Below are 19209 nucleotides of genomic sequence, written 5' to 3' on the forward strand. Positions count from 1 at the left end.
TGTAATACCAGGGCTGAGCCAGACTGAAGTCTGGAACTACATCTAGGTCTCCCACCTGGGTGGCAGAGGGCCAATTACTTGGATCATCTATGCTAATTTCCAGGTACAGGAGCTGGATTTGAAGTGGAGCAGCTGGGATTCAAACCAGGGTCTATATGGCATGTTGGCCTTGTGTGTGGCGGCTTAATCATCTGTGTTACACTACTGGCCCCAAGAAATTATTTCTTTACCCTTTACCCTTGAGAAGTCCAACATATTTAGGAAAAAAAAATCATCAATTTCAGAAGAATGATATCTGGGTTTAATTTTTAATTCCAATATCTTTTTACCAATTTCCTGTGACTCCAGACAAGTCAATTAACCATTCTGCACTGCAATCATCTCTCATGGGTACAGATCTTCTGATGTACCTCATATTGTGAGGCCTGGTAGAGTCATTCATTCATCACTCAGTACCTACAGAGCAGTAGACATTGTGTAGGGTATAATGGGGTACTTTTTTAAAGAACTAAATATTATCTTCTTTAAATAGATTGTAAACTCTTGGGGCAAAATCACACCTGGTAATAGGTTGACTGTTACACATATAATCAAGAATGTCTGAAAAGTGTGATGGCATCCAGTAAATAAAGTAACTGCTAGGTAAGGGTAAAATCAGGAAAGGTGACTTTCAAACCAGGAAAAACCATGTAGGATGGACAACAGAAACAAAGGTCGAAAAGCAAGGGTGTGTTCGGGGAACACTGAATAGTGCAGATTGTCAGAAATAAAATACATACAGGTTTCTTAGTAGGGAATAATATATAATCAAAGTTGTGTATTAGGAAACTTTGTCAAGTATAAGACAAAATACAGTTTGGAAACTAGAAGCCAGGATGTTAAGCACTAATGCAATGGTCCATGTGATAAATAAGGCAATCCAAAGTATAAACTGCAATTCATTGCTACTGCCAAGCCCTCTTTCCCTTATCACACTTTAAGTTCCTTAAGTGTACAAATAAATAATATTATTTAGTATATAACGTGTTTTTAAGATGCTGTCATAAACTCTGCATAAACACAGGAAGAACTAGTAAAATGTCCTTCTGTTATCTTAGAACACATACCTCTTCACTAAGAAGTGGTACACATTCAGATTGCAGGGGTCTTGGAACCGAGAGGCCAGGTCCTGGTAGAGATACATTGGACAGACGTCTTTTTCTCACTCCACTGCAGTTATTTGGAATCTTGAAGGCACATCGTTTATGATAATTTAATCCACAGCCTAAATACATTTTAAAAGGTCAAAAAATATTAAAATGACTTTACTATTTAAGTGTAATAAATAAAATCACTGCTTCTTTAACTCTTGCTCTGGCAGCAATACTTAATTAGCAAGATGACAGGCAAACAATTTAAAAAAGAACAGGAAAGATACAGAATGATTTATTCAGAAAGATTAAGCTAGCTAATACAGTGGTGTTTGAAATGTTGTATCTAAGGCAATCATCTGGGAATTTATTAGAAATGCAATTCTTGCCCTCTAACCCATAGAGCTATAAATTGGGAATCTTGGGGATAAGGCCCAGCAAGGTATGGTTTATGATGCCAGGTAAAGTTTGAGAAACACTGGATTAAAGCACAGGTCAGCAAATTGTGGCTTGCATACCAAATTCTTCCTGTGATACAAAAATTATATGAAATATAAATTTCAACATTCATAAATATGAATATGGGAATATAAAATGAACTGGGACTATGGCCATTCCCATTTGTTTCCATACATGTAAGGTTGACATCACACTCCAACAGCAGAGTTCAGTCAGTCACAACAGAGATCATATGGCCAGTAAAGCCTAAAATACTTATCCTCTGGCCCTATAGACATAGTTTATTGACTTTCCTTCTCAGAGAAGTGCTTCTTAATCAAAATGTGTACTTATGTGCTCCCCCTAATAATTGTAATTCAGAAAAAGTAAGGAAATTAATATTTACTGAATCACTACTTTGAGCCAAATATTTTGCCCATTTTACCTTACTGAGTCATTATGAAACCAATGGAGTAGATATATTTTACAGAGAAACTGATCCTCAGAGTGAATAAGTACGTGGCAGAATTAAGACCATGCCCTCAATCTCTCCAATTCTAAAGGCTAGTTACTATTCAGTAACCAACTTGATCTTGTTTTTTCATCAACAATAAAAGAATGTACATGTAAAATCCTACAAAGGAGTAAAAATTTTTAGGGCACATACCTTCACATTTCAGTCCCTGGCGTACCAATCCCCAGAGCATTTCACCACAATAATCACAAAAAGTAGGAGCTTTGTAAGAATGTACATAGAGGGTATGTGGACGAATCTGGAAGTCTTCTACTGTGGCCAAAGCTTTCAAAAAAGAAAAGCATTTAAATAAACCCTGTATTTGTAATTGTTATTATGAGCTTAGGAATGCTCACCATACTCAATTATGTCAAAGTACACAGAATCATTGTTTTATCTGCAAGTTTCACCTTACCATAAAAATAAATTTGATTTAGCATTTAATGCTTTGATTTTTAGACACTAGTTTAGGGAGCAGGTATCTGGCCTAGTGGTTATGATGTTCATATCCTACATCAGAGTACCTGGATTGGTCTCCCAGCTCCAATTCAGTATTTCACCAGTGCAGACACTGAGAGGCAGCAGGGAAGGTTGCTGCCATCTGTGTGAGAGACCTCGACTGAGTTCCTGGCTTTGGCCCTGGCCCACTCTGGGCCATTGTGGGCATTTAGGGGAGTGAACCAGAGGATGGGACCTTTCCCTCAGTGTCTAAATAAATAAATAAATAAATTTTAACTGGTTTAGGAAGCATACCAGTTTCAAACAACGTGAGCTCCAAAAGCATTTGTGTAGGTTAAGTATGAGGGAACGTCAAAAAGTTCATGGAAAACACACATTAATTTTTTTTTTAAAGAATGATTTTTGGGGCCAGTGCTGTGGCGCACCAGGTTAATGCCCTGGCCTGAAGTGCCGGCATCCAAGTGCCGGCATCCCATATGGGTGCCAGTTCGAGTCCTGGCTGCTCCAATTTTTTTTTTTTTCCCCCGACAGGCAGAGTTAGACAGTGAGAGAAAGAGAGAGAAAGGTCTTCCCTCCGTTGGTTCACCCCCTAATTGGCTGCTATGGCCATTGCTGTGCTGATCCGAAGCCAGGAGCCAGGTGCTTCTCCTGGTCTCCCATGTGGATGCAGGGCCCAAGCACTTGGGCCATCCTCCACTGCCTTCCCAGGCCACAGCAGAGAGCTGGCCTGGAAGAGGAGCAACCGGGACAGAATCCAGCGCTCCCACTGGGACTAGAACCTGGTGTGCTGGCACCGCAGGCAGAGGATTAGCCTAGTGAGCTGCGGTGCTGGCCCTGGCTGCTCCATTTCTGATTCAGCTCTCTGCTATGGCCTGGGAAAGCAGTGGAAGATGGTCCAAGTCCTTGGGCCCTTGCACCTATGTGGGAGACCCAGAAGCAGCTCCTGGCTTCTGGGTTCGAATTGGCACAGCTCCAGCCCTGGCGGACAATTTGGGGAGTGAACCAGCGGATGGAAGATCTTTCTCTCTCTGCTTCTCTCTCTCCGAAACTCTGACTTTCAAATAAATAAATAAATATTTTTTTAAAATGACTTTTTGTGCCCAAATAAACTTTAATTCCATTTTCCATAAATTTTTTAAGTGCCTTTGTTTTCTAAAAGCATTTTCTCATACTGACAAGATAACAAACAGCTGTTAGGTCTATTTTATCCAATTAAAAAAAGTTTAGGAGGTGGGTCACTTGATACACTGGAGTGCCTAGGTTCAAGTCCTGGCTCTACTGCCCTGGTTCCAGCTTCCTGCTAATGTACAACAGGGAGGCAGCAGGTAACAGCTCAAGTACTTGAGTCCTTACCACTCTGGTGGGAGAGCTGGACTGAATTCTGGATTCCTGGTTTTGGCCCAATCTAGCCCTACCTGTCACATGCATTTGGAGAGTGAACCAGCATAAGGAGATCCCTGTCTGACTGTCTCTGTCTCTCTGCCTTTCAAACAAACAAAAGGATATTTTAATGGGTTAATTTATAATACGCTGGAAAATAGAATATTAAAAAATACTGTGAAATTTTACTTCAATTTATAAGCACCGTTTGCGGGAACAGAAAAGTTCTAACTCCAATACACATTCTCTTGTCTTTTCTCCACAGTCCTAATGGTTAAAAAAAAAAGAGATTCATTTCTCCTAAATGAGCAATTGCAATAGTAAAGATTTTCTTCTCACCTCAAACTGCAAGTCATTAGTAGATAGTTCTGTGTTTTGATGAAGGGTCCATAGCAAAGGAACAGATGTGAGCATGACCTCCAAGGAGGACAGAGTGAAGCCCAGTAGGATTACAAAGGAAAAAGAGACTGGGAAGCATACAGATGGTTTGTGGTTGTGATGTAAAAGATGAGTGATGAGGTGGATAGGTCAATGGGAGGACCAGAAATACCAAAGGAGTGGAGACTAACAAGAAAAGGTGATAGAAAGGATCTCAAAAAAATCGGCTCAAAGGTGAATTTGAGAAGAGGCAAAAGTGTAGCAGGACTCTGGGTCACTGGCCAGCCAGCTTGTTTCTTTTCTTTTCTCATCCAACAAAAAATGCTGCAGATCTGCTATCTACATTATTACTATGGCATTTTTTCTTCCTTTATACTACTCCCTAACAATCCTGCCACATGCTGTCAGATGAGATCAGAAATAGAGCTAAGGAAGGAGTGGCAAAAATGAGTGAGGTGGAGAAAGAGAGAAAGAGAAAAATGGGGAAAGAGCATTTATTCAAAGCCACGAAAACTCTATCCAGTATTGTAGTTTCCTCTTCCATATCTTCATTGTTTCTCCTTTTTTCCTGAATCTCTTTTCTGAACCTGAATTTTCTTCTTCTATGCTCTTTACAGAAATGGGGAAAAGGGAACAAAATTTCAGTATAATTGTTTTATTTCTTCAACTCAGAGAAAAGAATATATTTCCCTTTCAGTTCAATTGCTCTTTCCCTAAGCTGAGTAACTCTCAAATAATTCAGTTTATTTTCCTACTTTTTTTCATTTGTGATATAACCTTCCTGAAAATAAAAATCACACAGTAACTATTATTATAAATGAAATAAGCAATTCTAATACCCAGACTAAGTATGATTGAATATAGCATTTTGTACAGAAAAAGACTCTTTGGGAAAAAAGAAAAGCTACTTACTTACCTGAAAGAACAACTTCTACTAGGTCTCCTTCATGTATTTCATCTGCTGAGGTAATCAGCTGCAAAATATTTTCTGAGTTCATGTCATGGCGAAAGAGAAGAATTTTATCATACATGCCAAAGAATCCACATTCTGGAAACTGTGGGAAAATGATGTTGTATCAGTTTATCCATGGCTTTCTATTTTTATAAGTAAATGACTTAAATCTTATAAAAAGGCTTTTAATAGAATATTTTATTCTAACACAATACTTGCAAAAAACTGTTAAAATAAAAAGGAGAGTACATACTCAAGTATTCTTGTTAATTTTAAAGGTCAAAAAGGTAAATTTACAATTAAATAATCATTATCTTAAAACATTTCTCTTAGAAATACAGGATTTCTTTTTTTAAAGGATTTATTTATTTATCTGAAAGGCAGAGTTAGAGCGGTAAAGACAAAGATCCTTCATCTGCATGGTCACTCCCCAAAGGGCTGCCATGGCTAGAACAGGGCCAGGAGCCAGGAGCCAGGAGTTTCTTTTGGGTCTCCCACCTTGTTGGCAGCAGTCCAAGAACCTGGACCATCATCTATTGTTTTCCTAGGCTCATCAGCAGGGAGCTGGGTTGGCAGTAGACTAGCGAGACCACAAAGTGGTACACATATGAGATGTTTGTGTCATAGGCAGTGGCTTAACCTGCTACACCACAATGCTGTTGGCCCCAGAAATATAGGATTTTTATATTCAGCTCTTGATGGAGACTATAGTCCTACTGCTACTCTATTCTTACATAGCCTGAATGATAAAGTCTTTCCCATTCTCTATATCTGCATTGTTCAATACATGGTTATCTTCTACTCACATGCAGGTATTTAAATTTGAAATAATTAAAATTAAATGAAGTTTTTCAGTCACTCTGGTCATATTACAGACACCCAACTGCCACCTTGGCTACCAGCTACAATTCTGTACAACACACATACAAAGCACTTCCATCTTTCCATTAAGGTCTACTGAACCTGTGCAGGTAGAAGCCCAATAATTCACAAGGCTATTAATTCCAATTTTTCTACCAAATGTACCTAGAGCCTCCAGTGTTGATCTAGTATCTCTTCTTTAAGTCTATTCTCTGTAATTACAATACATGATTCATTATAGTATCTTCCTTTGGAGGATTATGATATGGATTAAATTTGAAGGTATGCGTTCCAAAATTTTTATGATTAATAATGAGTGTATTTTAAAGTACCTGTTTTATATAAGTAAGTTCAATTTTTAAATCCATTTTTAAAATATTTATTTATTTATTTGAAAGGCAGAGTTACAGAGGCAGAGAGAGAGAGAGAGAGGGAGAGGGAGAGAGAGAGTCCATCCGCTGGTTCACTCCCAAGATGGCTACAACAGCTGGTGCCAATTTGAAGCCAGGAGCCAGGAGCCTCTTTTGGGTCTCCTACATGAGTGAAGGGGCCCAAGGACTTGGGTCATCTTCTACTGCTTTCCCAGGCCATAGCAGAGAGCTGGATTGGAAGTGGAGCAGCCGTGATTAGAACCAGCAGCCATATGGGATGCTGGCACTGCAGGCAGTGGCTTTACCATCTATGCCCAGCACTAGCCTGAATACATTTTTAAAAATGAGACTACGCTCTCAATTACCAGCACCTTAGGACATAATACTCTACAAAATTCTTTAGATCTCAGGAAAAAATGCCCATTAAAAACTCTGCAGCTGGCCAGCACCGTGGCTCACTTGGCTAATCCTCCACCTGCAGCGCTGGCACACTGGGTTCTAGTCCCGGTTGCGGCGCCAGATTCTGTCCCGGTTGCTCCTCTCCCAGTCCAGCTCTCTGCTGTGGCCTGGGAGGGCAGTGGAGGATGGCCCAAGTGCTTGGGCCCTGCACCGCATGGGAAACCAGGAGGAAGCACCTGGCTCCTGGCTTCGGATCGGCGCAGCGTGCCAGCCGTAGCGGCCATTTGGGGAGTGAACCAACAGAAGGAAGACCTTTCTCTCTCATTGTCTAACTCTGCCTGTTAAAAAAACAAAACAAAACAAAAAAAAAACCAAACACCTCTGCAGCACGGCCTGCCAGGGATCAGCCACACCATACCATCCTGCAAGTGCATTCACTGGAGGGACGTCGCTGAGGACATGCTTCACCTACTTCATTTGAAGACCCTTCTTTGTGAGGATCCACAAAAGAAATCTCTCTGGTTTTATAACATGAACAATCGATCACAGAACTAATCATGTTCTTGTGTTTGCTTTGCCCAGTGAAAAGGCACAACCATGTCTGTAGTCTACTTATGTTTTATATGCAGATACTAACCAAGCTTCATCTTATTTTCTGACATTTAATTGTCTTTTTGGAGAAACCTTTTCTATATCTCTAAAATTTCTCGTATTTTTTTTTTGGGGGGGTGGTGTGCATTTCTGTGGCATAGACTAAGTCTCTGCCTGCAGTGCTGGGATTTCATATGGGCGCCTGTTCAAGTTGTGGCTGCTCCACTTCCAATCCGGCTTCCTGCTAATGGCCAAGGAAAGGCAGCAGAAGATGGACAAATATTTGGGCCCCTGTACCCACGTGGGAGACTGCGATGAAGCTCCTGGCTCCAGCCTCCTGACTTCGGCCTGGCCCGGCCCCAGCCAGTGTGCCCATTTGGGGAGTGACCAGAGGATGGGAGATCTCTTTCTCTCCCCCCTTCTCTCTCTGTAAACTCTACCTTTCAAATAAATCAATCTTTTTTTTTTTTCTAAAGTTAAGTTTTTTAAAAGTTGAAAACAATGACTTAGATACACCTAACTAATAAGAGTTCTCAACTGAAAAGTAAAAATCAGGATCACAAATTATATTTTAAAATTAAAATTTTACAGAATTTTATTACATTATTGGACTGAATAAAATATTCTCATAACTTGGTTGTAATTATTCTTAAGAACTTATTTTAAAAAGATTAGACATTCCATCCTCATAAAAATAAAACATTTAATAAAATGTTTCTATGAATGAAATGGTTTTTACAAAGTCACATTTCTTGCATGTCTCCTAAGTACAAGGTATTGGTCCCATAGTTTGTAGGGATAAAACATGCTTTATTCTCAGGAGCTTATAATCTAACAGGAAAACAGAAATAAAAATAAGTTTTATACAACATGACAAAGCAAATGCCAAAAATGAAATACAAACAAAATCCTAGACTAAAAAAAACAAACAGTTCAATTGGGAAGGTGAGTACAGGCATCCAGCATGGTATTTGAGCAAAGCTGTAAAAAGGAGAAGCAGAGCTTACACAGGCTGAAAGTGAAAATGTGTCATTGCTGAGAAAGTACATGGGAAACAGAAGAAGGTGAAGTGAAGCCTTATGACTGAAGAATGAGGTGGGGACAAGTTGGGCAGAAATGCACATGGGGCCTGACTGGGGACATACTAACAGAAAAATCTGCAATCAGCAGTCAGTCCAAGTTTTATCTTCCACTAACTATAGCACTTAGGATAAGCTATTTGACCTCTCTTGTTATGTTTTTGGTTTTTTAGATTTATTTACTTTTTTTTTCATTTATTAAATTTTTATTTAATGAATATAAATTTCCAAAGTACAGCTTATGGATTACAATGGCTTCCCCCCTCCCATAGCTTCCCTCCCACCCGCAACCCTCCCCTTTCCCACTCCCTCTCCCCTTCCATTCACATCAAGATTCATTTTCAATTCTCTTTATATGCAGAAGATCAGTTTAGTGTATATTAAGTAAAGATTTCAACAGTTTGCCCCCATATAGCAACACAAAGTGAAAAAAATACTGTTGGAGTACTAGTTATAGCATTAAATAACAGTGTACAGCACATTAAAGACAGAGATCCGGCCAGCGCCGTGGCTTGACAGGCTAATCCTCCACCTTGCGGCGCCAGCACACCGGGTTCTAGTCCCGGTCGGAGCGCCGGATTCTGTCCCGGTGGCCCCTCTTCCAGGCCAGCTCTCTGCTATGGCCCGGGAAGGCAGTGGAGGATGGCCCAAGTCCTTGGGCCCTGCACCCGCATGGGAGACCAGGAGAAGCACCTGCCTCCTGGCTTCGGATCAGCGCAGTGCGCCGGCCGCAGCGGCCATTGGAGGGTGAACCAACGGCAAAAAGGAGGAGCTTTCTCTCTGTCTCTCTCTCTCACTATCCACTCTGCCTGTCAAAAAAAAAAAAAAAAAAAAAAGAGATCCTACATAATATTTTTTTAAAAATTAATTAATTTTCTATGCCATTTCCAATTAACACCAGGTTTTTTTTTTCATTTCCAATTATCTTTATATACAGAAGATCGATTCAGTATATAATTAGTAAAGATTTCATCAGTTTGCACCCACACAGAAACACAGAGTGTAAAAATACTGTTTCAGTACTAGTTATAGCATCACTGCACATTAGACAACACATTAAGGACAGATCCCACATGAGATGCAAGTACACAGTGACTCCTGTTGTTGACTTAACAATTTGACACTCTTGTTTATGGCGTCAGTAATCTCCCTAGGCTCTAGTCATGAGTTGCCAAGGCTATGGAAGCCTTTAGAGTTCGCTGACTTTGATCTTATTCCGATAGGGTCATAGTCAAAGTGGAAGTTCTCTCCTCCCTTCAGAGAAAGGTACCTCCTTCTTTGATGGCCCCGTTCTTTCCCTTAAGGAATTTGGATCTGGCTGAAGAGCCCATGAAAGTATTTTAGGCATGGAAAGCCAAGATACCATGGAAAAGAAAAAAAAGAAGACCTAAATGAAAGATCTCTGGGAGTGAGATCCCAGTGATTTATTTATTTACTTTTAAGGCAGAGCAAGAGAGACAGATACACACAGACAGGGAGAGACGCACAGAGATCTTCCATCCACTGATTCACTCCTTAAATGGCTGCAACAAACTGGGACAGACTGAAATCAGGAGCCAAGAACTCCACCTGGGTCTCCCAACGTGGGTGGCAGGGGCCCAAGTAGTTGGGCCATCTTTCATTGCATTCCCAGATGCATTGGTAAAGAGTGAGAACTGAAGTGGAGCAGCCAGGACTCAAATTGGTGCTCTGATATGTGATGCTGGCGTTGCAAGCAGGTAGCTTAATCAGTTGTACCACAACACTGGTCCTGCATCGATTTCTTATTTATAAGGTAGAGATAACAAAAGTACTGGCTTTCTAGGGTTCTTACCAAATTACTCGGTAGGCATAAAATCTCCAGCACTATAATCAGTATGACTGTTCTATAATAATAATCCAAGAGAGACATTGGGTCCACAGTAAGGACCCAATATTTTATATTTTAAAATATAAAAATATTTTAAAAAGGTAATACTGGGGGTGAACCAACGGAAAAGGAAGACCTTTCTCTCTGTCTCCCTCTTTCTCATTGTCCACTCTGCCTGTCCCCCCCCCCCCCAAAAAAAAAGGTAATAATGAAAACTGCCGTGTGCAGGAACTAAAGCAGGAAGAAACTAGAGCAAGCTCTTGAAGAAAGGCTGAAGCTGTCAGGAAGAGGTATCAGGGTCTGGATTACATAGTAAGAAAATGGACAGAGAAAACTTTCCCTAAAAGCTATCTTTGTTAAATCATATGGATCAACACTGTTTCACTCAAACTCAAAGTCCTAAAGAATGGTAACTGAATAACTGAATAATAAACACACCAATGAAAGAAGGAGAACATTGAATTTCTGACTTGGAAAAAAATAAATGCAAAATTACTTTCTTAATAAACACATAATACCAATATAAAATTGGAATTATTAAGAGACCCAAGAGAAAGTAAACAAATTATGAGGAATATTAACAATATAAACATTTATATATCAGAGGGTAGAAAGCTGTCGGTAAAGATAGGAATAGAGTTATTTTCTAGGCCAGCAAATGTTTCATACTACACTCATCTCCATTAATGACAGACTGCAGAGCTCCCAGGAGGAAAACTGTAATAACTAGCCTGTAAATAACAGACTTTCACTGTTTACAATTACAAATTATAGGTGTGTTTGGTAAGATATTAAGGAATTATCTGAATGTGAGATAGAACTAAAGGCAATAACAGAAAATGTGGCCTGAAAAAGCAAGAAAAGAACAAATACTGTCTATGAACATTAGGGTTAACATTGTGAGCAAACTTTAAAAACAGCAGAAGTCTTAAGGCACAGATACATTAAATATTTAAAAAGAAAAGGGAAATAAGTGACAAGAACACACTGTGAAATATCTGTGGTGCAGCGGGTTAACTCCCTGGCCTAAAGCGCTGGCATCCCATATAGGCGCCAGTTCTAGTCCCGGCTGCTCCTCTTTCCATCCAGCTCTCTGCTATGGCCTGGGAGAGCAGCAGAAGATGGCCCAAGTCCTTGGGCACTTGCACCCACGTGGGAGACCCGGAAGAAGCTCGTGGCTCCTGGCTTTGGATCGGCGCAGCTCCAGCCATTGCGGCCATCTGGGGAGTGAACCAGCAGATGGAAGACCTCTCTCTCTGTAACTGTCTTTCAAATAAATAAAATAAATCTTTAAAAAAATTTTTTTTAAATATCTAAAACAATTAAAGAAACAAAAAACAATCTGTTAATGAACTGAATATACAGGAATTTACTGTTCATGATTTTTTAAAATTCAGACATTGGGTCTTCAGTCAGGAGTGAATCCCTAAAACAATGTTTCAAATCTGGACACACACTCAAACCACCTGTGAAGTTTCAAACAAACCAAAGATGCTCAGGCTTTCATGGACACCTGATTTTTAAATGGACTTTAAAAATACTATTTAATGTATTTATTATATACACATTTAAAAACATTCTTTCAGAAAATGAAGATAATAGTATAGTTTCCATATAGTCAGCTTGCTCTATTTTTAATGTTTTTTTTATTAGTTTGGGTATTTATTATATACACATTTAAAAACATTCTTTCAGAAAATGAAGATAATAGTATAGTTTCCATATAGTCAACTTGCTCTATTTTTAATGTTTTTTATTAGTTTGGTACATTACAATGGATGACTCAATACTGATACATATAATTAGAACTTAATTTTATTCAGATTTCTTTTTTCAAAAAAATATTTATTTATTTGAAAGTCAGAATTATGGAGAGAGAGGGACAGAGAAATATCTTCCATTTGCTGGTTTACCCCTCAGATGGCCACCACGGCAGGGGCTGGGGCCAGGCCAAAACCAGGAGCCAGGAGCTTCACCTGGGTCTCCCATGTGGGTTCAGGGATCCAAGTACATGGGCCCTCTTCTGCAGCTTTTTTCAGGCTACTAGCAGGGAGGTGGATCCCAAGAGGGCAGCTGGGACATGAACTGGCACCCATATGGGATGCCAGTGTTGCAGAAGGTGGCTTTACCTGTGACACTGTAATACTAGCTCCAGATTTCCAGGATCCCATCTATGGTATCACATTACCTTCACTGTATCAGGTGTTGTTAGGCTCCTTCTGGCTAGAACAATTTCTTATGACTTGGCTGGTTTTTAATGATTTTTAAAAATATTTATTTTAAAAAGATTTGAAAGGAAGAGTTAGAGGGAGACACACAAAGAGAGATTTTCCCATCTGCTGGTTCATTCTCCAAATGGCTACAATGAAGCCAGGAGCCAGAAGCTTCATCCAGATCTCTCTTGGAGATGGCAGTGGCCTAAGCACTTGAGCCATCTTCCACTGCTTTCCCAGGCCATTTAGCAGAGAGCTGGATCAGGAAGTAGAGCAGCCAGGACATGAACTGGTGTCCATATGAGATGCCTATATCACAGGCAGTGGCTTAACCTACTGCACCACAAGGCTGGACCCATGGTTTTTAATGATCTCACCAGTTTTAAGGAGTATTGGTCAGAATTTCGTAGGATACCTCGTTACTGGAATGTGCTGCTGTTTTTCCCATGACTAGACTGGGGTTATGGGTTTGGGGGAAGCCAACCACAAGGGTAAAGTGCCAATCCAATCACAACATTATCAAGAGTATTTACCACTACTGATGCTGACTGAGGCTGTGTTTGCCAAGTTTCTCCATTGCAAAACTACTCTATACTCCCCTTTCTTTCTTTGAGAGGCAAAGAGAGGTCTTCCATCTGTTGGTTCACTCCCCAGATGGCAACAATGGCTGGAGCTGGCTGATCTGAAACCAGGAGTCAGGAGCTTCTTTCAGGTCTCTCATGTAGGTGCAGAGGCCCCATCACCTGGCCATCTTCTACTGTTTTCCCAGGCCATTAATAGGGAGCTGGATGGGAAGTTGAGCACCTGGGACTCAATCTGGCACCCATATTGGATGCTGGCACCACCGGTGGAGGCTTAACATACTATGCCACAGTGCTGACTCCCTCCCCTCTTTCTATACCACAATCTTTTAAAGGGGGGGGGGTTATGTTGCTTTTCCTTGAAGGCAATTATTTGAAATTCTAGGTGGAAGATTTATCCTTTTTTTCCATTTATTTATTCAATTACTTATATATATCCATATGGATTCATTGGTATTATTTTATACTTTGGATATAAAATACATTCTTTCAAGGATTGGCATAGTGGCAGAACGGTCAAGCCACTTGCAGCGCTGGTATCCCATATGGGCACTGGTTTGAGTCCTGGCTGCTCCACTTCCGATCCAGCTCCCTGCTACTGCACCTGGGAAAGCAGCAGAGGATGGCTCAGGTACTAGAGCCCCTGCACCCATGTGAGAGACCCATAGGAAGAACCTGGCTTTGGATCAGCCCAACTCCGGCAGTGCGGATATTTGGGGAGTGGACCAGTGAATGGAAGATCTCTCTGTCTCCCTCTCCCCACCTCTGTACTCTTTCAAAGAAATAAATCTTTTAAAAAATAAATCTTTTAAAAAATACTTTTTTAAAAATATAATTTTACTTAGCTTTGAATAGGCAGTTTATTAATATGAATAAAAATTCAAAAGTTAAAAAATACAGAGTAAAATCTATTGCTTAGCTGTTCAGTTGTCTGTTTGGCAGTCAAAAATGTTACCAACTTTCTGAGAAACTCTCTGAAAATATTTTATATTTCATCAACTAAAAATGGGTGTAACTATTCCCCATCTTACACAAATAGCAACCACTATTAACACTGTTATGCACGTTACTTTTTTTTTTTGACAGGCAGAGTGGACAGTGAGAGAGATAGACAGAGAGAAAGGTCTTCCTTTTGCCGTTGGTTCACCCTCCAATGGCCGCCGCGGTAGTGCGCTGCGGCCGGCGCACCGCGCTGATCCGATGGCAGGAGCCAGGGGCTTCTCCTGGTCTCCCATGGGGTGCAGGGCCCAAGGACCTGGGCCATCCTCCACTGCACTCCCTGGCCACAGCAGAGAGCTGGCCTGGAAGAGGGGCAACCGGGACAGGATCGGTGCCCTGACCGGGACTAGAACCCGGTGTGCCGGCGCCGCAAGGCGGAGGATTAGCCTAGTGAGCCGTGGCGCCGGCTTATGCACGTTACTTTTTTCACTTGGCTATATATTTTCGAGATCACTCCATTAACAAAGATAATTCTGCCCCTCCCATCATCCCCGGTTGCACAATTTGCAAGATATGTGGTGAGGAAAAAAAAAAATAAATAAAGCCAAACTCCCTTCAGTTTATAAATCATGGTCTATCTTAGTAACATTAAGAGTACTTCTTTTCTTTACACCCTCTTTTATAGTGTATTATCAAACTTGCTGATATTAGATGAAAAATGGTATTTACGAATAGTTTTTTCTTTTTTAAAAATTTTATTTTCACTTTATTTCAAAGACAGAAGGAGAGACAGAGTTATCTGCTCATTCACTTCCCAAATGTCCACAACAGCTGGGTCTGGACCAAGGCTCAAGTCAGGAGCTAGAACTCAAACCAGGTCTCCCATGTGGATTGCAGAGACCCAACTACTTGATCCATCACCTGCTGCTTCCCAGGGTGTGTATCAGCAGGAAACCAGAATCAGAAGAGCCATAACCTGAACCAGGCACCCCAAAATGAGATGCTAGGGTCCCAAGAGGCCTTTTAACCCTTGGGCTAAAAGCCTAACCTCCAAAACTTGAACCTAGGCACTCTAATGTGGGATGTAGGCATCCCAGGTGTTGTCTTAGCCACTGTGCCAAATGTGCCTGCTCCTAAAAACTAATTCTTGATTACATTTGCTATATTCATTGGCAGAGCAGAAAGAAGGTGGGGTGGGGTAGGGTTAGAGGTTAGAAATTGCTGAACTATTTGCCTATTTTCTATTTATTTTTCTAAAATAAAAGTCTTACCTAATGATGCACATTCTTTTTTAAAGATTTACTTATTTATTTGAAAGTCGAGTGTAACAGAGAGAAAGGAGAGACAGAGAAAGAGGTTTTCCATTTATTGCTTCACTCTCCAAGTGGCCACAATGGCCAGGGCTGAGCCAGGCCAGGGGCAGGATCTTTATCTGGGTCTCCCACGTGGGTAGCTGGGACCCAAACAGTTGGGCCATTTTCCACTGCTTTTCCCAGGCCATTAGCCGGGAGCTGGATCAGAAGTAAACAGCCAAGACATGAACCAGTGTCCAAACGGGATACCACTGTCGTGGGTGGCAGCTTTACTTGCTAAGCCACACACTGGCCCTTACATACATGCTTTCTAAACATTGTATTTTCACGGTCGGGAATGCCACTTGCGACAAAGAGCAAGATTAGAAGAGAAGCAGAGGTGGTAACACTGTCACTGGTTATTATTTAAGTTATTCCTCTAGGTCAATGGTTCTCAACTAGGATAATTTATTTCCCCTTAGAATATGTATGGCAATATTTCCAGGCCATTTTTTTTTTAAAGATTTATTTTATTTATTTGAAAGTCAGAGTTATACAGAGAGAGGACAGGCAGATAGAGAGAGATTTTCCATCTGATGGTTCATTCCCCAATTGGCTGCAACGGCCGAACGGGCTGATCCGAAGCCAGGAGCCAGGAGCTTCTTCTAGGTCTCCCAAGCGGGTGCAGGGGCCCAGGGACTTGGACCATCTTCTACTGCTTTCCCAGGACACAGCAGAGAGCTGGATCAGAAGTAGAGCAGCTGGGTCTTGAACTGGCGCCCACATGGGATGCTGGCGCTTTAGGCCAGGGCGTTAACCTACTGAGCCACAGCACCGGCCCCATCTAGGCATTTTTGTTTTTTCACAACCTGAGCTACTAGCATTTAACAGGGAGAACACTATAGAATGCAATGACAGCTGCACAACAAAGATTTATTTGGCCCAAAATGTTGACAGTCCTGAAGCTGAGACACTTTGCTGTAGGAAATAAAAATCAAGAGTATAGAAAGGCTGGGAAATGTGAAGGATGCTGACAACCCTCTGAAAACTAGACACACTCATGCTTCCTCTTCTAGTGTACCTCAGCCTTCTTTAAAAGAAAGAGGAAATGAAAGGAACAGTGAAAGAACTAGCCAGGCAAAAGCAAAATAAATCTTTAATTTGGCATCCCCAGTTCCCACCCTTGCAGGCATTTCTAGATTTTCTTCAGAATATGCCAATGATCCCTCTTGATTGTGCAAAATGAAGACTTTCCCCAGTCCATAAAGGAAAGTAACAATTTCATCATAAAGTTACCAAATTTCCACTCTCAGCTAACTTTTAGGCTATCTTTGCTTTTGCCTTAAAAATAGCTTCAAGAATTAAAAAAGAAAAAAAATCATCTTTCTATAGCCACTTTATAAAAGTTAGTTTTTATAGTATTAACTTATTTATTTATTTATTTTTTGATAGGCAGAGTAGACAGTGAGAGAGAGAGACAGAGAGAAAGCTCTTCCTTTTTCCATTGGTTCACCCCACAATAGCCGCTGTGACCGGCATGCTGCGTCCGGCACACTACGCTGATCTGAAGCCAGGAGCCAGGTGCTTCCTCCTGGTCTCCCATGCGGATGCAGGGCCCAAGCACTTGGGCCATCCTCCACTGCACTCCTGGGCCACAGCAGAGAGCTGGACTGGAAGAAGAGCAACCGGGACAGAATCTGGCGCCCCGACTGGGACTAGAACCTGGGGTGCTGGTGCCGCAGGCGGAGGATTAGCCTAGTGAGATGTGGCGCAGGCCTATAGTATTAACTTACTACAAGATTCTTTTTTTTTTTTTTTGACAGGCAGAGTAAGACAGTGAGAAAGAGAGAGAGAGAGAGAGAGAGAGAAGTCTTCCTTTTTTCCATTGGTTCACCCCCCAAATGGCCGCTAAGGCCGGCGCTGCGCCGATCTGAAGCCAGGAGTCAGGTGCTTCCTCCTGGTCTCCCAATCCCGCAAAATGTTAAAAGGGAATTCTTCGTCCAGTTCAAACCTTCAGATTAGCAATGCTGTCTGACACTGTTTAGCCTACATAAAAAATGTAGGGCTAAAGAGAAGGATGTCACAAGCTGCTGAAACAAAGTTGTAGAACAGGGTGGGGAAAACAACACAGAATGAAAGCTGATTTCTAGGAAACAAAAGATACAGCTGGGTTTTCCCTTGACTTTGACAGAATCTGAAAATTATACCCAATACAAAGATAACGTATTCAGTTAAAGAACAGACTAAAATCACTCTCCGTATATAAGCAAAGGGTATTTAGGTCTAGAATCATGTAAACAGTCAAAACTAAAACCAATGTTTTTAAATCACTAGAGCAGTTAGCTTTAGTCAGAATAATTTTAATTTCAGTAAACACCATTACAACTTAAAATGAACTATCAATTTCTTTTCTCAGTCCAATTACATCTACTGTGTTCATTTCATTAGCACAGTAGCAGTAGCATTATAGTGGCATCTTCTAAGCCTCCTAGCAATGTGAAAGAGTAAGAAGTTACCATTCACTGATGTTGTCAATACAAATCAGAAATTATACAGAGCTCCTCATTGGCCGGCGCCGTGGCTCAATAGGCTAATCCTCTGCCTGTGGTGCCAGCACACCGGGTTCTAGTCCCGATTGGGGCGCCGGATTCTGTCCCGGTTGCCCCTCTTCCAGTACAGCTCTCTGCTATGGCCCGGGAGTGCAGTGGAGGATGGCCCAAGTCCTTGGGCCCTGCACCCGCATAGGAGACCAGGAGAAGCACCTGGCTCCTGGCTTCGGATCAGCGCGGTGCGCCAGCTGCAGCGGCCATTGGAGGGCGAACCAATGGAAAAAGGAAGAGCTTTCTCTCTGTCTCTCTCTCTCACTGTCCACTCTGCCTGTCCAAAAACAAAACAAAAAACTCCTCACACAGGCAACCTTATATAATTTCCTCTCAAAATTCTTAAAACTAGTAATCCTAGACCTTTAATAAAATAAACAATCTCTACTTTTTAAAAAGTTTTTGTCACATTTCAAATAATAAAACTTAAAGGCAAGATCAAACCAATGTAAGGGTGTTGGCAAGATGATATATATACTGTGATATTAACTAAAAATTTAAGGTCTCTCTGCTGGAACAATAATCTTTCCAGATTTAAAAAGACTTTAAAATTTTGAGTATTATTATTTTTGAACACTAATTATATGCCATATATTAAAAGCTTTATATTTAACCACCCTAATTTTTAATGGAGGTATGATCTTAGCTTCAAGGATAAGAAAACCAAGGATCAGAAATTCAATGACTTAAAAATAAGAAAATGGTATAACAAAATTTTATAATCTCAGTTTGCCTCCTTAATATCAAAAATTCTGTTCTGGGGTGACATACTCCACTATCTAATTGGATTCCTCCCGCCCCCCAAACATGCACCAATAATAAAATCAATTTGATTTCATGCATGAACAATGACTGTAAGACAGGCAAGGTCTTGGGCCTATTCCCTTTGTATTGATTTGTTCACTTATAATCTCTCTTGTACATGGCCTGTGATCTGATCAGCAATTTCTGTTTGGCTCAATTCCAGTTCCACCCACTGCTCACATTTGTCTGCCTTCCTGGTTCTCCTGGTTGCCAGTCCCACTATTTCTTTGTTTTTTAATCACTAAATACACACTCTCCTCAGTTTACAAACCTCTAGAAGGCAGAGACTTTTTTTTGTGCTGATTTTGCTTTACAAATATGAAGATGTAAGAATCTAATATATATATGTATGTATACATTAGAAATGCATATTAACTAT

The 19209-nt window shown here is 40.9% G+C and overlaps 1 protein-coding gene across 1 annotated transcript in view; it reads right to left on the bottom strand.

Moving 5' to 3' along the window:
* The window catches only part of PRKD3 (protein kinase D3), a 107277-nt gene that overhangs the window by 61775 nt on the left and 26293 nt on the right, over positions 1-19209 (bottom strand). Inside the window, exons 3-5 of the mRNA XM_062209275.1 lie at positions 5216-5354; positions 2236-2367; positions 1107-1264 (exon numbers count right to left, since the gene is read on the bottom strand). Coding sequence (XP_062065259.1) covers positions 1107-1264; positions 2236-2367; positions 5216-5354 — 429 coding nt within the window. The remainder of the gene's footprint in view (positions 1-1106; positions 1265-2235; positions 2368-5215; positions 5355-19209) is intronic.

Source organism: Lepus europaeus, chromosome 13 (assembly GCF_033115175.1).
Source record: "Lepus europaeus isolate LE1 chromosome 13, mLepTim1.pri, whole genome shotgun sequence".
Taxonomy (NCBI): Eukaryota; Metazoa; Chordata; class Mammalia; order Lagomorpha; family Leporidae; genus Lepus; species Lepus europaeus.